The sequence below is a fragment of the Bombus fervidus genome, chromosome 17 (genome assembly GCF_041682495.2).
Source record: "Bombus fervidus isolate BK054 chromosome 17, iyBomFerv1, whole genome shotgun sequence".
NCBI classification, from domain to species: Eukaryota; Metazoa; Arthropoda; class Insecta; order Hymenoptera; family Apidae; genus Bombus; species Bombus fervidus.
In genome coordinates, this window is record NC_091533.1 from 5,808,582 (window position 1) to 5,828,482 (window position 19,901).

General features: G+C 37.0%; 1 protein-coding gene and 1 long non-coding RNA gene across 7 annotated transcripts in view; one reads left to right on the forward strand and one right to left on the reverse strand.

Moving 5' to 3' along the window:
* The window catches only part of Dysc (whirlin protein dyschronic), a 104,433-nt gene that overhangs the window by 30,448 nt on the left and 54,084 nt on the right, over positions 1-19,901 (reverse strand). For 4 of the 6 annotated variants that reach the window (XM_072020193.1, XM_072020192.1, XM_072020194.1 and 1 more), the window contains 5 exons: positions 12,741-13,064; positions 11,339-11,571; positions 10,448-10,748; positions 10,037-10,096; positions 5,194-5,348 (listed from right to left, as the gene is read on the reverse strand). In XM_072020193.1, coding sequence (XP_071876294.1) covers positions 5,194-5,348; positions 10,037-10,096; positions 10,448-10,748; positions 11,339-11,571; positions 12,741-13,064 — 1,073 coding nt within the window. The remainder of the gene's footprint in view (positions 1-5,193; positions 5,349-10,036; positions 10,097-10,447; positions 10,749-11,338; positions 11,572-12,740; positions 13,065-19,901) is intronic. The other 2 variants (XM_072020196.1, XM_072020195.1) reach the window with 1 other exon arrangement.
* Positions 16,637-19,901, forward strand: part of LOC139996109 (uncharacterized) — a 201,287-nt gene continuing 198,022 nt past the window's right edge. Inside the window, exon 1 of the long non-coding RNA XR_011802134.1 lies at positions 16,637-16,647. This is a non-coding gene — a long non-coding RNA (uncharacterized lncRNA). The remainder of the gene's footprint in view (positions 16,648-19,901) is intronic.

A 19,901-nucleotide genomic window follows, 5' to 3' on the forward strand; every position in this document is an offset into this window, starting at 1 on the left:
CTTTCCTTTAACCTTGTTTCTTACATGAAATTCTCTTTTCTCATTGATTTTGATCTTTTTACTTTTTCTTGAAAGTTTTTCTTTTTAGTCTATAGTGGTCGTCCATCAGCCACGTGTCAATCGAATATACGAAACGATTCGTTGGCTATTTTACCAAAGTAAATCGATTTATCGAATGTGAGAGAAGGTAGTAAAGACAAGTACAATCTGAATTTAAGTTTACACGATCTTGTACTTATTCTTTGGTTAAAATTCGTGGTTATCGTTCTAGCAAGACAAAGTCTACGTTCGTGACGACTGATAATTCTGCGATTTATAATCGTACAGACGACTCGAAATTTCTGGATATCGTGCTACGAGACCGTTTCGATCGCAACGAAAATAGAACTTTCTATTCTCACCCAGTGAAGTTAGACAGAAGAATGGAGCACATATGAGGGACGACAGCAATGCGGTTTATTTATATGTATGCTATCGATTATTTAATGAGTATCGCACGGTAGTCGACCACCAACGAACCCTCCCGTGGATATCGCATGCCAAATCTATTTCCGTTTACTGGCTCGTCCTTCGTCGAACTTTCAACAGCTCCAGGTGCTACCGATCGATCGATATCACGCTAATCGTTAATCAAGATGGCATTCAACATTAAAGATCGATTTTTAGAATTTGTTATGAATTATACAATCGTCTATAAATATTTAGATACCACCTAATCGTTACGCAAATACAATGACAGCGATAAAAGAGCAAACAATCGAAGGTGAATGAAAATTGTTTCCACAGACATCGGAATTAAGCTGGTTTCGAGTGTGCTCAATGATAGAATTTTAGAACATTTTAAATGTTAGTTTCCAGCTACGTTCTAAACATCTATATAGATTGTATGAAGTCATTTAATTATTAAACGTAGAACTTGACTGATGCAGTCAGGTACATTTCTTGCTTCAGATTAAATTTAGCAGATCACTTGGTTCCAACCATGGCAGGAAGTAAAGAGTTAATATAATAAAGACGTAAATTTGATCGAATTACGCCAAGCGTCTGTATACTTCGAAGGAATTAATTTTTCAAACTATTCGGATAATATTTGAGATAGATAGATAGATACGTATTTGATTAAAAAACTTTCATAAATATCATCTGTAGAATATTGGTGCAGAGTTCACTTTAAAATGTACCACTTGAAATTGATATTATTTATCCGAAGATTATTCATGACACTGGTCACGTAAAAAGATTTCTGATGTAGAATTCTTTCACTAAATCTTCCGCTACTTATTTGTTTTTGACGTTGAGAAAGTAGAACGAAGAAAATGAAGACAGAACTCTGCCCCTGGCATGGACACTGACACTTTTTCCCTACGAACGTTTCGTTCGCGTAGCTATTACGGTACTGCTAACTCTCTCGAAGCTCATTTGTTTCATTCTGTTACCCGGGATACGACCTAGTGTTAGACCTTTGGCCGACCATAGAACGAAATTTTCAAGGGCCATATCAATACGTACATGTGTACGCTACTGCCGCATCAGCTCCATTATTGGACTGCGGTACGAGGATTTTGAGAATCGCTTCGGTAATGCGCCGCGGTATACCGTAATTTATGTTATTTTCTCTGTTAACCCTAAATCACCAAACGATTAATAATATCATCAATTTTACGACGGAAAAATTCTTTATTCCTTGCGGATAACGTGCTTGATTATGGATTGCTAACCAAATGAAGTATTAATTAACTCAGATTGTGCTTCGTCAATTATAAATTATTAATTAAATAATATATTAATTAATTTAGAGGAATGATCGGTAATATTTAACGTTAGAGGGATGACTTTTCCTTCAACGACTTACACGTTTCTAAAATCTCTTGATATATAAACGAGAACTGGAAACGAAATGTAAACGAATCGAAAACAGGTCATCGCAAATTCTACTTTATAAATACCATTATATTTTTAATTGACAAGATGATGAACAAATATTATAATGTCTTCCACTTACAAAGGGTTAATTAAAGTCATATCAAATAAGTAAGGAATATTAAACTATCATATGCCAAATTAAATTCGAGTAAAGTCAGCACGAGGATCGATACAAACGCGCTTCTTAAACAAAGATCAACATTTACCGAAACAGATTATGAACAAATTGGATATAAGATCGAAATAATTCACGCGTTTTCAATCACTGTCAATGTAAATACAGGTTCTTCGTAATGAAATATAAACGAAATGAACACTGTAAGAACAAAGAATCGACCAAACAGTAAGATTGGAATCTCGTTAAAACATTCTGGTAAAAGCGAGAACATTCATCGCCTGATGCCACGAGCAATAATCGGATACCACTGAAAACCAATATCACTTCGGTGAGATATGCAAATCCTATTTTTCTCTCTGTTTTCGATTCACACGGTCATGGAACGCTTTATATGTACATTTCCCTCGTGCCATACCGGGGAGAGATATCGATTCAACGGAATTTACTTACGCCCAATTCCGTAGAAAGACACGTATATGTACACACGGAACGTCCCTAGTCTATCCATCACTTTGTGCTACGATTCACGTACAGGGTGTGCACCGAATTAATCGACCTGACCATTCCCTCGAACACGTTAGAGAAACTGGCACGGGACCAGAGAAATTTTCCACAAGATGGAACCTTTATAGGTGGTATATTTCCTCCCTGAAGTATTTCTTTTTTAAACTTGCCACGGTCTTTAAATTTCATGTCAATATCAATCTTTATACTTTATGTACCAATTTATGTACTTTTATGTCAATTTATTTTTACATAATCTGGCTCTATTTTCACATAACATATCATGTTATGTTTTAATTCAATTTTCTTCTTCAATTGTTAAAAAATTGTTAAAATCGTAAAGAGAATATGTAAAGATCATATCATTGATATGAATGCTCCCTCGTTTCAATTTTATGATAAAATCTTCTTGGGACTACTATGAGTCTATTTTTTGTTGAAACATTGGAATATAAAAATCCCAAGACAAACTTTGACTCATAAAATTAAGGAAATTTTTTAATAACAAAAAAATTCGAAGAAAACTGAATAGACGCAGGAGGATTGAATTTCAAACGGAGGATCCTTTTTCTATCTTCGTGCTCGACAAATATAAATGTTTAAAAATTACCTTGAATTAATATTGCCAGCTAAACGAAAGAAAATTTTCATTTACGTGCTATTTTCAGTCTCACTTTCTATTAAAATTCAATTTCAATCCCATCATTCCTCTATTAAAATATTCCACTCTACCTTCAAAAAGTCGATCGATCACCTTCGCAAATGTTTTCATCGAAATCAAATCGAGCCAACATTCTATCTCCAAGAGCAGGACGTAAAAAGCTAGTATCTTTTTTTAGAAAAAGCAACACCCCGTCCCATCGATCTCCACTTACGACGTGCTCCCTTGACCGTACATAAAATCCCGTCGAGGGCTCCGGCGAATTAATCGAACGATTCACAGAGCTGACCACCGATACACCCTGTACATATCCACACGTGTTCAACCAGCGCCCACGCGAAGATACAGAAACAACACACACGTACAGTGGCTACAAAAAGTATTTGCACATACCCTTATTTACCAATCATTATTTACCAATTAAGCGCTTTCTTTTATCTAGCATTTCATTTTTAAAGTATCGATCTTTTGATCAATTTTTCCAATTACATGAAAGTACTACTGCCCATAATTTAATATACTTCTACGAAATTGAATATACTTACATTAGCATGTAAATTAGCAACTAATTAGTAGATCATTGGACGTTTGTGTAATTTCATATAAAGATTACAGAAGTAAAGCTATAACCATTAAGCTGCCAATGTAAATACACGTATACTTTATTGTTTATCGCGCCACTAATAACAAGTTATGCAATTACTCCAAGTGTAGATCGCTTAAAAATTGTTCAGAACGAAATGTGGAGAATTACAAGGCAAAGTACTTAGCTTGATTCAATTATCCATCTGACTTAAGTAATCCTACCTTAAGGTCTATCTGGTTAGAAACTTTTGCACATCACTGTATTGGCCGCTATTTACCCTCCCCCTTCTTCGATCCTCGTGTCTGCTTATCCTTGTACATACCTGCTACCAGTCAGGTGGCGTCGAAGGGGGTGGCTGAATGCGGGATACGTACTAAAGCCAGATCGAGCCTGGTAGGAAATGAAATATCGATGTATCTCGTACATCCGACATAGAAACGCCATTACAGCTATCCCTGTTTACTGGGAATCGCACCTTCCCTCTCGTATCTTTTTCGTTTCTTTTATTTTATCTTCTCCTTCTTTTTTTTTTTTTTTTTTCTTGGTTTGGAAGTTGGATTTCAAACCGTGAGAGAACGATCGATTATCGATTGCAGGTTCTTTTTTTTTTGGGTGGAAGTTGAGCTTGAAATTGGGTTAGGGTGCTTGGTTAGCGATTAAGGCTGTGACTTATAGGGAAGACAAAGGGTTGGAGATCTTCTGCTAATCCTAGCGAAAGGGCTAATAGGGTAACATGCGTTTGCTTTTGGGGCTATGTCAGAGAACTCTTTGGGATAGAAATTTGCGGGAAGTTATTTTTGAAATGTACGAGGTTTTCTATTATTCTTGGAACTACGTGGCATTGATACTGTTTTTCTTTCGAAAAATTAATTATGTTCGAGGGTCGGTGTAATTTCAGGCTTAGCGATACTTAGGTCACGAACAGTTTGAAAAATTGGTTTGGATTATTACTCGAAACAGAGTAACTACAGTCCCACATTCGAGAAATCGGTTCGCAATATGCGCGCAACGAAACGATTCCAACCTATCACCGCGGTATTCGATACCGAGTTACTTCAAGTTTAACCGCGAACTTGCCGATTACTCCGGATGAGAAATCTAAATTTAAATTTTCTTCAACTTCGATCCACTATAGATTTTATCCAATTTATTTTCGATGTAACTTTTTCTCGTCGCTAATTTATTTTCATTTTAGGTAAGTAAATATTCTTTGCGTTATTAGGAAGTAATTACAAAGTTTTTAACAAATCTCCTTCGAATTTTCCAAGAGAAAAAGAACAAATTGAGAAGAACAAGAGATATTTAGATCTAGAGTGGAGGATCTTCTAGAAAATCAAGAAAGATTCAAGGGTATCGTTGGAAAACGTCAAAAGATTCTCGTTTTATTGGAATCTTCTTGACCTGGTCCTGGGCATGTCGGCCCCGAGACCGCTGTCCTCGCTGGGCGATCTATATTCCTGGTTATCCCGCGGCAGAAGAGGTCCTGTTACTCCTAGAGGATCTCCCTCGACGTCCACCAGTCGTCCTGGACGGCAACAACCACTGGGTACACCCCTCTGCGAGAAATCATCAGATCCAGTCATGCCGTTCGCCAATCCATCGCCACTTTCAACCCGGTTTCGATGGCCAACGAGCACTTTTCACTTTCTTTTCCCCTCGATTCAATCCGTTTCGTCGATTTTCAACATTTTTTTTTTTTTCTTTCAAAAATAACTTGTCCATCTCTTAATCGAATATTTTTTCGATAATTGATCTTACTCGATTAACTTTGCATTTGGAAATTTAACGAATTATGGAGAATTTTCCAATGAATTTTGATGGTTTCAGGACAATTTGATAGAAAATAAAAGTAAATGTACCTACTGTGACTCACCGAAGCAGTTGAACAATTGTCACGCGAAACTTGTACGTACATGTATGTGTTACATAAAATATTCTATTACACTAGTGAAATTCGAAATCAGTCTGAAAATGTATATGGAAGTTACAAGATATTTAATCCCGTATCCAGATACGGAAATTGAGAAACTTATAAAAACAGCAGTTGACTAGTTTGACTTCAAGCAGACTCGTATATTCGTAACAAGTTTCTGTAAGTGTTCGAATACTTCAGCGAGTTACCGTAAAGAATGAAGCGTAGTTGAACTCAGAGAAAGAAATAATAAATATCTGAGAGAGAAGCAAATGAAAAATATGAGGAAGCGGTAGCTTTATCCATTGGGAAATCAATGGATTTCGTTCCCTACGTAAATCAGCGAATCGATTGTTCTATTCGTGCCAATACCGTCTCTGAGAGCCGCCAATTAATTAGTCACAAAAGCGTCGATCCATCTGCCAATTTAGCAACGATCTATTATCGATCTGTACCGCGTGTCGTGGCTGAAGTTTGTCGCTGTACAGTTGACACTTGATTTACGATGACTTCCGGTGGCTCTCTTCCGTTCAAAGATCACGAAATCTGCTCCGTGAACCGTGAAACTACATGCCAGCCGTTTGTCATTAATCAAACATCATCCTGTTTTGTCGATTATCGATTTGTCGATTAGCCACGATGAAAGCACTCTTTTCGAATCAATTAACCCGCAATGAATAACTTTTTGCCAATTAGTGCAACTAGTTCCGGGTATTAATACCTTGCTCTACGTTACAATATTCATAAGAATTTTATTAAGTACTAGATGGTAATATATGAAATGTCTGTTTTTTTCTGCTAAAATAAATATGTTTTTGCTTTTCATCAAGGTTTATTTATTATAAATTCTTTCGCTGTGGTACTCTAGAGACTGAATATACTCTTCGTACTGATGAACAATATTTCCCTTGACACGTTCTAGCTGGGGAATTTAAAATATTCAAACGGACATCTCATTTGTTACAACTAAATAGAAAAAATTCTCGACTGTAAATGCTGTTTTTGTTTCGATCTATTTAGAACTTCGCTTGAACATTCTCTTTGATCAACGAGGCATCAACGTGAAATTATCCCAGCCTTATTAGGCATTCCACTGTTTTCTGCCAATCGTCACTCGCGACTAAAGGGCTTCCAATTAGAACAATTAAAGCTTTCCCTAACATCGTGACAGTTTCGAGATTCTCTGATAAAATTAACAAAAATTTCATGTAAGCGGTTTTCACTAATACTCCATAGAACTTAGATAAGCGAAACACAAAGGTTTAGGGATCGATGTAAAAGAAAGAAAAAAAAAGCCGTGTGGAAAGCTAAAACGCTAAGAACACGAAAGTCAGAGAACAAAGCTAGAACGGAAGCTTAGAACGAAGAGGATGCTTTCGTCGAAACAGAAATCGTTTCGTTCGCAAACGATTCGGCGGAGGAGATTAAACGTGTCGCTCGTTTTCAACTCGTTGGCTACGAAACCGGCCATCAGCGAGCTAGCCCGAGCTTTGAACAAAGCTGGCAGGATCTTCCTATTTTTTTCTCTTTCTGTTTTCCTTTTATAATTGGGTGATCTCGTATGCAGGAATTGTTACGAAATGGAAAAGCACCGTAGCGACGAGAGCTCGGTAAAGCTTTCAGGAAACCTTCCAGCTCGTGAATTATAACGCACGAGATGCGACTAGGCTGATCTTCGACGAACTTTGATGGTCCTTGAGAAAAATTTTACTTGGTAGAAAAGGAATAATTTCTTTTAAACCAAATATGAATAAATTTTCTCAAAGTAATATCATTTTTCCTGTACTTAGAGTCCAAATTGTATATTACTTAAATTTGTATTTTTCATCAATTTGCCAATATTGTTAAAATATTGTATCAATAAAGACTATCTAGTAAGAATATCTATGATGGAAGATACTAACTATTATTATATTAATATATACTAACTAAAACACTGGGAGAAATGGTCTTGAAAAACTTCGACGTCAATTCATATCTTATGCTCGGTAATAAATACAACATTTTGCTTCTCTTTTAATTATTACGTATTTCCTACCAATACCTATCTGATCGAGCACTCGATCAAGCAAGATAGAACTGAACAGAAAATCCAGCAAAGCTCAGGCGAACTCGTTCGCACTTCTGTACTGTCTCCCCTGATGTGGTTAGCGTGAAAAGAAATAAAAAAAGAAAGAAAACAAAACGAAGTCAGGTGAAATAGATTCATTCGCATCTAGCAGCTGCATTCCACTCTGCGATACCTACTCTGCAAGCGTATCTAAGACCTATCGCATCTAGATTCGCATTCAGAACGAAGAATACTCGAAGCCACCGTTCCGATCGAGCGAATCTTTTCCTCCGTCCAAGATTTTTCCCCTCGTTATTTCAAACGGTGAAACCGAATACTCTCTCGGCTCTCGTTGAGAAATCGTTTACACTGTCGAGACCTTAATTGCAACGACATTCAATCCACGGGCTTCGAATATTCACGCAATGGCACGGCTGAAGCACTACGCAAACAATCTCGACTGCAGTCTCCTAAAGAGAACGCGGACGTTGACGAGCGCAAACCGGAAACGAGGCGACACTGCCTGCCAGGAGAAGCGCACTAACACTAAGCGGAATTCATAAAAACACAGATAGACAGAAGAAAGTAGGAACAAGACAAGAGAGAATGATGCAGTATTCGAGTGGAAATAGAAGAACAGCGGAAGAAGTATGAAAAAGATTGAAACGAAAGAGACGCTCCTCTACGAGAAACGGAAAAAGAAAGTGTACAAGATCGGCCAGCTAAATCGGATCACCTAAATATGTGCCTTGTTTAATTCTTTTACGAGAAAGCTTCTCACGACGAAGTTACACCGTTGATCATACGTATTCGGACAATTGTTTAATACAAATTGAACATTTTCTGCCACCTTCATATCTCAGTTACGTTTTTCTTTTTATAGATCTCTTTCACTCGTATTATGTGTTCTTTATAATAAGAGTTTGTAAATAAGGAAAAATTTAAATAGGTCGAAATATTTAAGCCGATGTTTCAAGAGACCCTTTTTATACGCTCTATTATACGCTATTTCAAGAGACACGTGTAACGACAGAGAGAATTTTTTCTTCGTGTCGTTATATTTCTTCATAATACGATAAATAAGGCAGATATTTAGCTGAACCATTCTGTATAGAGTTTCGTATAGACGAAGAAGAAGCAGAAGGGGTTGCAGGAAAATTCTCGAGTCATGCTTCACCGGTCATCGCGATAGCCGAGAGCAATTAAGCTAAAAACAGAAAGTTCATCTCTCCCATCGACGTTCCATCGAAGTGGTCGCGAGACGTGTCTGGTAACTCGATGATTCCCTTTGGACGTTCTCCAGTTGGTTCTTCGTCTGCCATTTTGTTCTCTAGTCTTCTTTTCTTCGAGACAGTTCCTCTCCGTTATCTTCTCGCACCTCTCCAATCGACAATGAGCTTTTCCTATCTCTTCTCTTTCATCTTTCTTCGTCCCTTTTTACTTTCTTACTTTCGTTTGTTTCCTTCGTTCGTTAATATTCTTTCACTTACTTTTGTCTGAATTGAGTTCAACTCTTCTAACACGTTCACTGTATTCGATATGGATTTATGCCGATACATAGTCTTTAAATTATGTGAAAGGTTCAGCAATCAAATCGATACAATTTTTATTCTCTAGAAATTTTTAAATTTTAATATTGAAATTTTGCTTAATTTCCTAAAAATCGAATGGTTTGTTTTGACTCAATGTATAGTAGTATATGTATAAGTAGAAAATTTGTATGCCGCAAATTCAATTTAATTTAATGCAATTATTACTGGAAATATAAATTTGAAAGCCTTCCAGATAGAAATTTAACAGTGAACGTGTTAAAATGTTTTCTCTCGTTTTTTTACGTGCTCTCTCGGGATATTTAGACTCTTTTACGATTCTATTAAAATTCAACACATTCAACGAAGGGTTCGAGCGTATACTTCCATCGCGAGAGAACCGGCTCGAGATCCTTTTCGAACAAACATTTTGTATTCGAAAAGGAGAATATCGTAGGGTTAGGTCGCTTGCGAGACTTGGCGACAGAGATAGGTAAAAAGAGAGACGAGAGGAGAGAACAATCACCAGTTAAAATCTAACAGTTACAGTGGACAACGCAAAACAGAGAGTGAAAAAGACAGAGACAGATAGTTTCTATACATTTCCCGGAATAGAGATAGAAAAAAGACAAGTAGAAAGAGAAAGATAGAGAGAGAATAATCGTGTAAAGTATCGGTCGTTGTGTTCTGTGTGTTTGTCTCTTCATTCGTGTTATTGTATACGGTGAAACGAAAATTATTTTCTTCACTTACCGGAAGATCGTGTAGCGACGGCGTCACTATTAAATCCGAGTGGGCACGGTCACCTTTTCTCTGAAAATGATGAAGAACGATTTAATCCTAATTTCTCAATTTCATACGAGTTTCAAACAATTAACCATGGGAAGTGAACATGTCATTTTGATGGTGCGTATGAATAATTTAAAAATGCTGGAAACTAATTAAACGATGATGTATTCGTCAATGTAGATGTGTTCACTTTTAATAAAACTGGTACTATTTTTAATGCATTATGTCTTTCTTACAACAAGATAGAAAAAATATACTTTTATTATCGGCGATTGGTAAAATTTGTTTTACACAGCTGAAAAAACATAATCGTTCGATGATGGAAGAGTTCATTTCGATCTGACCAGATCGATACTATCGTAACTCGAAGCATACCCTTGCCATGGCTACTCGAGGCCTGTAAACCAAATCGTCGAAAGCAGCTCTGTCTTTGCTGTCGACGAGTTCCCTCAGCTCGGTTAGAAGAGTTAGTTTCTCGTGGGTGTTCAGCAGGTCACCTAAACTGACAACCAGCTCTTCGATCGTCATTCGACGCGTCCTATAATCAGCCAGCAGCTGAGAAAGTGCAGCCCTCTCGCTTCTCGCGAGAACCACCCTCGCCTTTTCTTCCACCATCGCTGCTGTCGCCGCAGAAACCGTGTGCATACCGCCTCTGTGCCTCCAATCACTCGCAATGCTAAAGAAAATGTTAACAATATCGCTCAATCTCCATCTTTCGCTTCAAAATAGCATTTACTACGAAGTTTCGATCGGTTTACTTTCAAAGGACGATAGACGGGGATATTTAAATTGGAAATTTCCGTGTCAATTTAAATATTTATGGAAATAACTTTAAAATAAGGGAATGAGTCCTCTGGCTAGCTGAACATATACCGTGAATGGTGCATCGACATCTGGCAATCATCTTGCCCGAAGAATAGGATCTGTGCGTGGCGAGCCACGGGGCAGAGACCGTTGGAACGTTTACTGTTAGGCGTCGGTACAACTATTTTTTTTTTTAGGGAGAGCTATGCAATTCTATACCTCTGTTAGGTGAAACGTTCATCCCGCGACCGCGGCTACGTTCGGCGACTAGTTGTCGCCTGGAGCCTAAGCTCATTATCTCAAGTCTCGAACAATTATGTTTGGGTTAATTTGTAAAGGCTACAGTATTGAGAATTTTCGAAAAAATTCCAAAGGGATGCCCGGTGTCCTTTCATCTCCGACATATATATAAAGGAAGTTTACGCTCTATAGTTTGGTTTAAGTAGAATAGGCATTTCTTACGTAGGACTCGGTGGTCGATGATTTCCTGGACTTTCTAAGAGCAGAGGATCGTGTTCGGGATACCTAGAGGTTGGCATGACGATGGGTTGACTCGTGGTGCAAGAATGTGGCACTTTTCCGACATCGCGAATCAACAGAGTCATTCTTTTGTTCGTCTTCAGAATTTCCACTGCCTCGTCGTGTGTTGCTTCCTCGAAATTCTGTCCATTTACCTCGATAATTTGGTCACCTACCTGGAAAGCACGAAAATACAACGTTATATCCTATTCCTTATTCCTATTTTTATATCATTGTATCATGTACTTCAGAAAATAGAAATATAATAAATTAATGAATTAACACATATTTCATACTATTAAAGTAAGGTAAATTTGACAAATTACAAGCTATTAGTACTAATAAATTCTCTTCCGTAACAGTAACAAATTTTTTAATCACATCAGTAGAATTTTGTAAATAAATTTTAGAGACTAAAATGGTTAATTTGCCGCAACATTATAAAATTTTGCAAAAGAGAAATCTATAAGTTACAATTTGTGACTTTTCCTGAATTTTAATTATTAATTAACAGTTTTCTTATATTATATTTTTTTCCTATATAGAAACACGATGGATAATTGATTTTTCTGTCGAAATTCATCGAATCACGATGGCCTGCGAACGAAAATCGGAAACGCCCTTAAGTGCTTGCCTTTTCGAACGCCATCGAATCTTCGCGATCGTTAGCGTTCGCTCGATGAAGCATCATTTCGATCCACTTTCGTCATCGAAGTGCTTGCCGGCGCCGCGCCATTCTAACTCAACGAACTAATTAATTCTTCCTGACATTGAATTACGTAACGAACTAATTGATACCGCTCGTTATTCGCGAACGTCCTGTTACGTCTATCGTATTTAATCGTAACCGCTTTTCTACGGACTGATTGTCTCAATATCGACAGCGAAAAAATGACTTGCAAGTTTCGAGTTATTTCATCGAACCTTCTCTCGATTTTTCACATGTCGCGCCAATTATAATTATCGTAACGATTTTAAAGGATCCTTGCTAAACCTATAATTCAACAAATACTAAGTATTAAATTTTTAACTTATTTTATCCTGTTTCCATTGTCTTAATTATTATAAAAATCTTTCTTTCTACTTTAGAAACGTATAACTTTTAAGTAACTTTGCCCTGTCTCACTTCCAAACACCTTAACAATCTTTTAAACTACCTACTTTGAAAAATTCCAACTTTGTTACTTCATTCGCAGTATCAGCACGGAAGGGAATGGAAAAAGGAAAAACTTTTCAATTTTATCACCGAGAAAATGGTCTGCTGACACATCGAAGAACCAAGTCTAATAAAAATACAGCGAATCCATTGCATCGAAGGAAGAAATAAAATCTGAGATGCTCTTACCAAGAGTCCAGCTCGGTCAGCTACGCTGTCCTTGTCGACCCCGGTCACATAAATCCCAAGGCCGTACTCAAGGCCACCCCTGATCATCAAACCAAGGGACTGACCGGGTTCGATGCAGAGCTCGACCTTCCTCGTCCTTGGACCGTACCTCGAGTCTCGAGGTGGATAAAGCGGAGGTGGTGATGTTGGACGACCTTGACGGTCGATCCAGCTGCAGGACTGCTGGCGACCGGAAGAAGACCACACCGGATGCCCACCTCTACATCGGGGATCCAACGCTGGCCCCCGCACTGTCATACTCAAGGTCCTGCATGATTTCAGCATCTGCAATTAAAATTGCGAATTTGTTCAATTTTGATAGAACACTATATAAATTTTCCGATTTTCCTGTTACTTTAATCGTGTACTTTAATCATATTTCTATTATATTAATTTCATTTTAATTTCCGTATATTTAAACAAATTTCATTGTAAATTTTAGTGCACAAAACGTGCAGCTAAATGTAAAAATTATCGTGAACGAAGATGACTATCAGATTATCTGGATGCGACAGATTCCATGGAAGAGTATTCACAAAGAGTGTGGGAAAGTTTTGAAAATCGGTGGAAAATGGGTTAACGTAGGGTGCGGATGAGCTGAAGTGGAGATTGGGTTAACGTGTGGTGCAGATGGGCTTAAAGTGGTGCTGGAAGAAATGGCGAGCTTGCAAATGACAAGAAGATCGAACTTGAAATTTTCGGAAATTAATATTTTCGTGGAATTTGAAAGTTGAAAAAATCGAAATAGGAGAAAGCCCCAAAATTGAAAACGAAGAGAGGAAAAATTATAAAATATGTATATAGAGCATAAGGGACGAGAAACATGAAAGATAAAATATGCAGTTCCTGCAATGTAGAAGAGGTACAGAAAGGTGAAAAGGTATAATCGTAACAGTAAAAAAAGTCGAAAATGCCCACGAAGGAAACTCTTCGGGGTTAAAAAAGGAGGAAAAATTCCACAGATGAAAGATGTGAGCTTTTAAAAAAACTAAGAACAGAAATATAAAAATCCCAAAACGGAAAAGAGAGCGACGGATCTAAAAAGGAATACAAAAATTAAATAAACACGTATCAGAAAAAGTAAGGTAAAAAAATAAAATCAAAAGAATCTCTCAATGCTTAAAATTAACACCAATGGTAAAATAATTTATATCTCAGTTCCAATGAATTTATTTAACCACATCCAGATGTGAATTTGTTCCTTCTATCTGAGAAACTTTATTTAAACTGCTGTACGAAAGCATCGTTTACGAGTCTGCTGTACAGTAGCTTCGAATTAAATGGAAAATTGAGGCAGGTTATTAATTCCTCCATAAAACGTAATGCCATCAAGGATAATTAACCTCTATTATTGGTCACTCTATTGAGTTCTTATTGACCCCCGGCTACCGAGCTGTATTTATCTTACAGCTGACAAAGACTCTCTCACGTTGTATAAGTATAAACGTATAGCTGAAGAAAGCGATATAGTAAAATCGGTCACTGATTTAAATTTGCAATTTTCGATGACCGTAACAACTAACTCGACACGTACTGAGGACCATAAAAATTTCGAAGCCTCGTTCAGGGACATACGATATCAACTGAGAACTACTTTTTCCTTTGTAATATAGTAATATAGATATAGTAAAAAAAATCAATTTTGAAATAGTTTTGCGCACCACTGTATATCGTTCAAATGCATATATTAACATACGCGGCACGTTCGCACGCTTAACATGCAAAATGAAGTTCCATGCCTAAGAGACGTATTATTTAAACGAGGTTATTGCACTTGATCGAATAAATAGAAACATCGGAGAACTTAGACCGTCCTTTGGCCATTATTCAAGCTTCATGACGGCACTCTTATGCAAAAGAGCCCACGGACACGCATCAAGCAGAAGAAGATTCCTCGCTGACGATCTCAGAATAGATCGCTTATACGTGTTGTGCCTCAACGAACCGAAAGAAATCATTGTTCGTCAAGAGTTTCTTCCGAGGCTACCTTGGCAAGTGAAACAGCCAACAATCGGCGTGTGTGCCGCGTCAACGAGCAACAAACGATTTCTATCCCGTTTTCCAGCGAGGATAAGAGCTACGACACTATCGTTGACATACGATCCTTTGTAGAATTTCCGAAAGATCGCGTCAGCTACGCATACGTGTAACAAAGAGATCGAGTGTTCTCGATCGCGTTTTTGTCAGCCGTTTGACTATCGGAACCGAAGCTTCCAAAAAAGAACTGATTTTGCTATGTTTAATCTTCTTGTGATCTTAAAATTTTTATATTTTCATCTTTTTGCTTTTTTTTTTTTGTTCGTTTTCAATCAGAATTTATTTTCCTGCGAAAAATTTTGCAGAACATTTTTTAGGTTTGAAAAAAAAGAGAAGAAAGGTATGTAAAATCTGTTATTAATATGCGCGATTGTTCGTTTTATTTTTATACTAAAAACTTTCATATTTTTCTCAAACTACAATAATTGATTCAGAAGAGAAAAATAACATTGGGTCGGAAATGATCTAAAGGATATATTCGGGTTAAAATCTCTCATACTATGGAGAATAGAAAGAAAAATAGTAAAAGGGAAAGTAACATTACTATCCTACGTAGCGAAGAGATAGAAAGGAGTAAAAAAATTTGAAAAGAGGAGAATTTGTAGAGAGAACGAATTTACGAGGGATCAAACAAGAGTTTCGAAACGGATGATAGAATTAAAGTCGAAGAAGAACATGTAAAAGGAATAAGGTTGGAGCAAATTCAGATCTTCAGCGGAGTGTACAACCTTGGCGCGAATTAAATCAAACTGAAGAGAGAGAATTCCTCGCAGAAAGATATACGCTTCGCGTATTAACCAAATCCAGTCGATCTTCAACGAGGATTTTTTCCGAATACGAAATAGTGCTCGAGTCGTTTGATTAACAGTAAAAATAGAAACCTATAATTGTATCTAAATATACGATTCTAGTTGAAGTGGTACAATGAAAAAGGATAAGTATATTATAATATAATGTGGACAACACATTTTAGTCAACGTGGTTTCTGTGCGGTTCATATAATCCACGTTAAATTTATTTTTTGATGGAGAGAGCACCTTTTTGTATCGATTTAAATACTTTAATGCGTAAAGTCACGAAGATTTCTATTTGAAGCTTGCCGATTATTCCTTAAAAAAGTAGAGCCACTTCAAATTAATTGTCAGTGAAATCTTTAAAAATATTTCTGTGAATTTCGTAATGTACCACTCCGAATTATATGGAAAAATCTGTGCGATTCCACCATCGATCGGATAGTACTTCTTGTAAGTGCGTATGGAGCTCAAAACATCGATCGTTATCGCTTGCCTACAATTCGGTTTACGACCTCGCTATACGTTTCTTTGCTCTGGGCTTAGGCTATAGATCGTATGCCTATTCTCACGTCAGAAAAGGATAGAAGGAACAATTCGACGAGTATTTGTCGAGGGTAACACGCGTCCGAAGAAAATTGACACGTGTAAGGTCATGAAGAAGTAGACGGTGCGTTCGACGGTGACGCCACTTGGTAGCTAGGATATCGATCTCCTGGCACTCTGTGACGTCACATCCTGCCTATCCTTGACCCAGCCCGAATCACGTCCTTAGGATTCCATGCTTCTGGCCCACGGAGATGCAATTTTGTCGTATCTATGCAAGGCATGTACTTGCGTCAATGTTCTTCCGCCTCCTTCATCACGGAGAACCCATCGAGAACGCGTGGAACTTTTCCGATGAGGCCGCATAAATTACTCTGTCCAAGTTGCTGGAATCACAACGCGATTCATCGCGCCACGAAAATTAAGCTAATGGCACGTTTTTTGCGAAGCGAAACATTTGGTTGAGAAAGTGAAACGTTTGTCGTTGAAGAAGAGTAACAATATCGATGGACTTTGGACAAAAGCTTCCATTTAAGCTTCTTGGACTGTTCCGTAATAATTTACCTAACAAACAATAGTATTTATGTAAAATATACATAGATTTAAATTTTATGAAAATCTACAAATAAAGAGAATTTATAGAAGTCTTCGAGTTTTATAAATACCTATGTGAAATCTGGCGACAGAATCGATCGAGCAATCCAATAATTCATTCGAAAACTGTAAATCGATGACCAGTTCGTTGTCGGATATTCAGATCGTGGTATTTCGTACGAGTATTAATCGAAGTGATTGTGAGAGATTTTCACTAGAAAGCTACAGATGAAATGTGGTTTGACTACAAAGGAGGCAGAGCCTACAAAAGAGAGAATTTTTTTAACTTCCAAAACAATGGAATTATTCTAGCTATTTCCTCGTAAAATCGTGCAACGGTCCATGACTCTGTTGCGATAAACGCAGAACGGAAATCGTGTTTCGCGTGTGCATGAACGATTAAAAAGCTTCACAGATTCTTATCCTTGATAATCCTGGTGGAACTTTCGTACGTGATATTGGCTGAAAGTACACAACTACAGTTTGTGTTTTTACAAAATGCATGATAAACATAGTTATATAATTGTTATATGGGAAACGAGGAACCGCTGATTCATCCGTTGCAATAATCGATGCATAACAAAATGGATATTAAATAGACCGTATCTGAAACTAATGTAATTACTATCTGTAACATAGCGATTATTGCATATCGTATTTATTATACAGTACTTATTGTAATATTCCATGGAAGAAATAAATTTCTGTTTAAATTCCATTTGCTTAATTAATTTTATAGAAATACGAATTTGCATAAATATTCGAAGTCTAACATAAATAATACAGCAATGTATAATCAGAAAGCAGAGCATGCAACGATTCAGTAGAATACACGCGTCCTGGTCAGCCCTCCTTCATAAAAACATTACACAATATACACATAACTATCCGCACCCGTGCTTTTGCATAATGTTTTTTACTTAGCTTACTTTTCTCTCTGTCTAGGTGGATTTTTGTAAACGAAATTTCACTCACTTCCCGAACAGCTAAAAAGCTGAAATTTTAATTCTTGCATCAGCACCACTTTAGAAAAAAGTCGCTGTTCACGGGCCAAGTTTTAGATTTTCAACGTGTCATATAATACGACATATATTTTTGCATATATAATAACAAAAAATGATTGGTGAAAAATCCAAGCGGCTTAGAATTTGTCATATACATGTACGTGTGATACACAGAGGAAAAATAAGTTTTTTAATGAAGCATCATTAACGAATTGAATGTTATTATATTATTAGGGCTAATATTAGTTTAGTTTCAAAGTCATCAGAATTTTAACATTTCCAAAGACTAGTGTCTTTGATACATCGCAATGCTAATGCAATGAGTCCACCAGGTTTTTATTTTTAATAATATGAGTTCAACAATTGAGCGGTACCTTATTGTATGATTATCGCGTGTGTTTAACATATACAGGTTCTCCTATACATTATTACTACATTGAATTTCTTAATTATACCTGATAAAGAATATTATTTTTCTTCTTTCTACATTTTTAAACAAAGACCATCTTTTTTAATTTTTTTTATTTAAAATTTCCTCCAGGCTATCAACAATTCACAATTTCTCGCAGCTCAATAAATCAGACGTACAAGTAGCCAGCTATGCAACACTAATTATTTCACTTTCATTGGCGTTAAACACGCCAAGACTCGTCGGAAAACGAGACCACATAGCTACGCGTAAATTACGAGGCCATTCAGAAGCTTCCGCGAAGGTTTACAGCCCGCGTATTGCCAAGCAAATTTCATGGTCGTCGTCCGTCTTCTGGGACGAGAGCCAATTAAATAAATAATTCATGAGGTCGAAGAGCAAGCGGGAAATCGTCCAACCAAGTCGGCTGAAAGTCTTTATCGTGTCCTGGCCACGACTATTTCCTTTCGACGACATCATATACGTCATATAATCCTTTTCGACCAAGTATCACGTGCACATCCCTGTTCACAAATATTAAGAAACTTATGAAGGCTTAAGTAAATCCGAAAGATCAGTAGGAAATTACTAAAACTTCTAAATAAGTTATTTCATTCGAAGTATATTGAACATTATAATAACAATCTCACCAGTTCGATATAACAAAATTAATTCTCTTCTTGTCCACGTATGTGTCTTTCCATCGCTATTTTGATTATTTTTATATTCATATTGTTGCTTGTTATTTAGCTCCATGCGTGTTGTAGATAATTTTACGATACAAATTTAGATTTTGAATGGACTTTGTAATGGCTGACTAGGACGTGTATATTCTACTGAATCGATACACGTTCGACTTTCTAATTATATTGCTACGTTATCATATATAACTGCTTATCTAATTTACTTTCAATTCTTCCATTAATATTTAGATTAGAATTCTATAAAGAGCAAAACATAATTACTAGAATTTGATGTATTATTACGATTCTATCAAGTATGTTTAACAATCTTCGATCGTAATCTCGTATACATATAAAATTCTCATCGATCAATCGTTTTCTTGGTACTTTAGGTTAATTGCTTCGTACGAGACTGGTAGATGTATTAATAGTAATGAACGAAATTAATATTAAAATTTACGTATATTTCATCCTCGCGAGGACGCCACTAGAGTTCCGTCGACAAATCGGGAAGTTGTTCCGATAGTCGTGGGACCGACTATCGGTCTGGTCACTTTCGTGATTCCCGGCGATACTTCTCGATCAATTTCGCTCGAGATAAGCGACCTCGGTCGACGTAGGGGATGGACTACAGACGAGTAAACAAGTTTGGCGACGTCTATTGGGTGGACACTATCGACGATTGATTTCTGCTTCCCTCGTTTCGATTTAACATCTACACTGCTCATTGTCTAATCAATCTAATCAATGAATGTCTTTTCATTATACAGAGTGTTTTGTTTATCTGGGTTAATATCTCAATTACTCTTGTTACTGCAAGAAATTGTATTAGGACAAAGTTGATTCAATAGTAGAGAGGATCGATGTCACCGCGTTACTCGAATACTTTTCGGCTAAACGTTCTTTCGTACACGAAGTTTAATAGCCACGCTGGAGTCGAATTTTTCACATTTCGACGATCTTCGCTCGAACGCTCGTAAGTTAAGTCGTTACGAAGGAATTGAGTTACCGCGCCATTGGAGCCGGAAAGTGTTACTTTATCGCGGCTTCGAGGCACG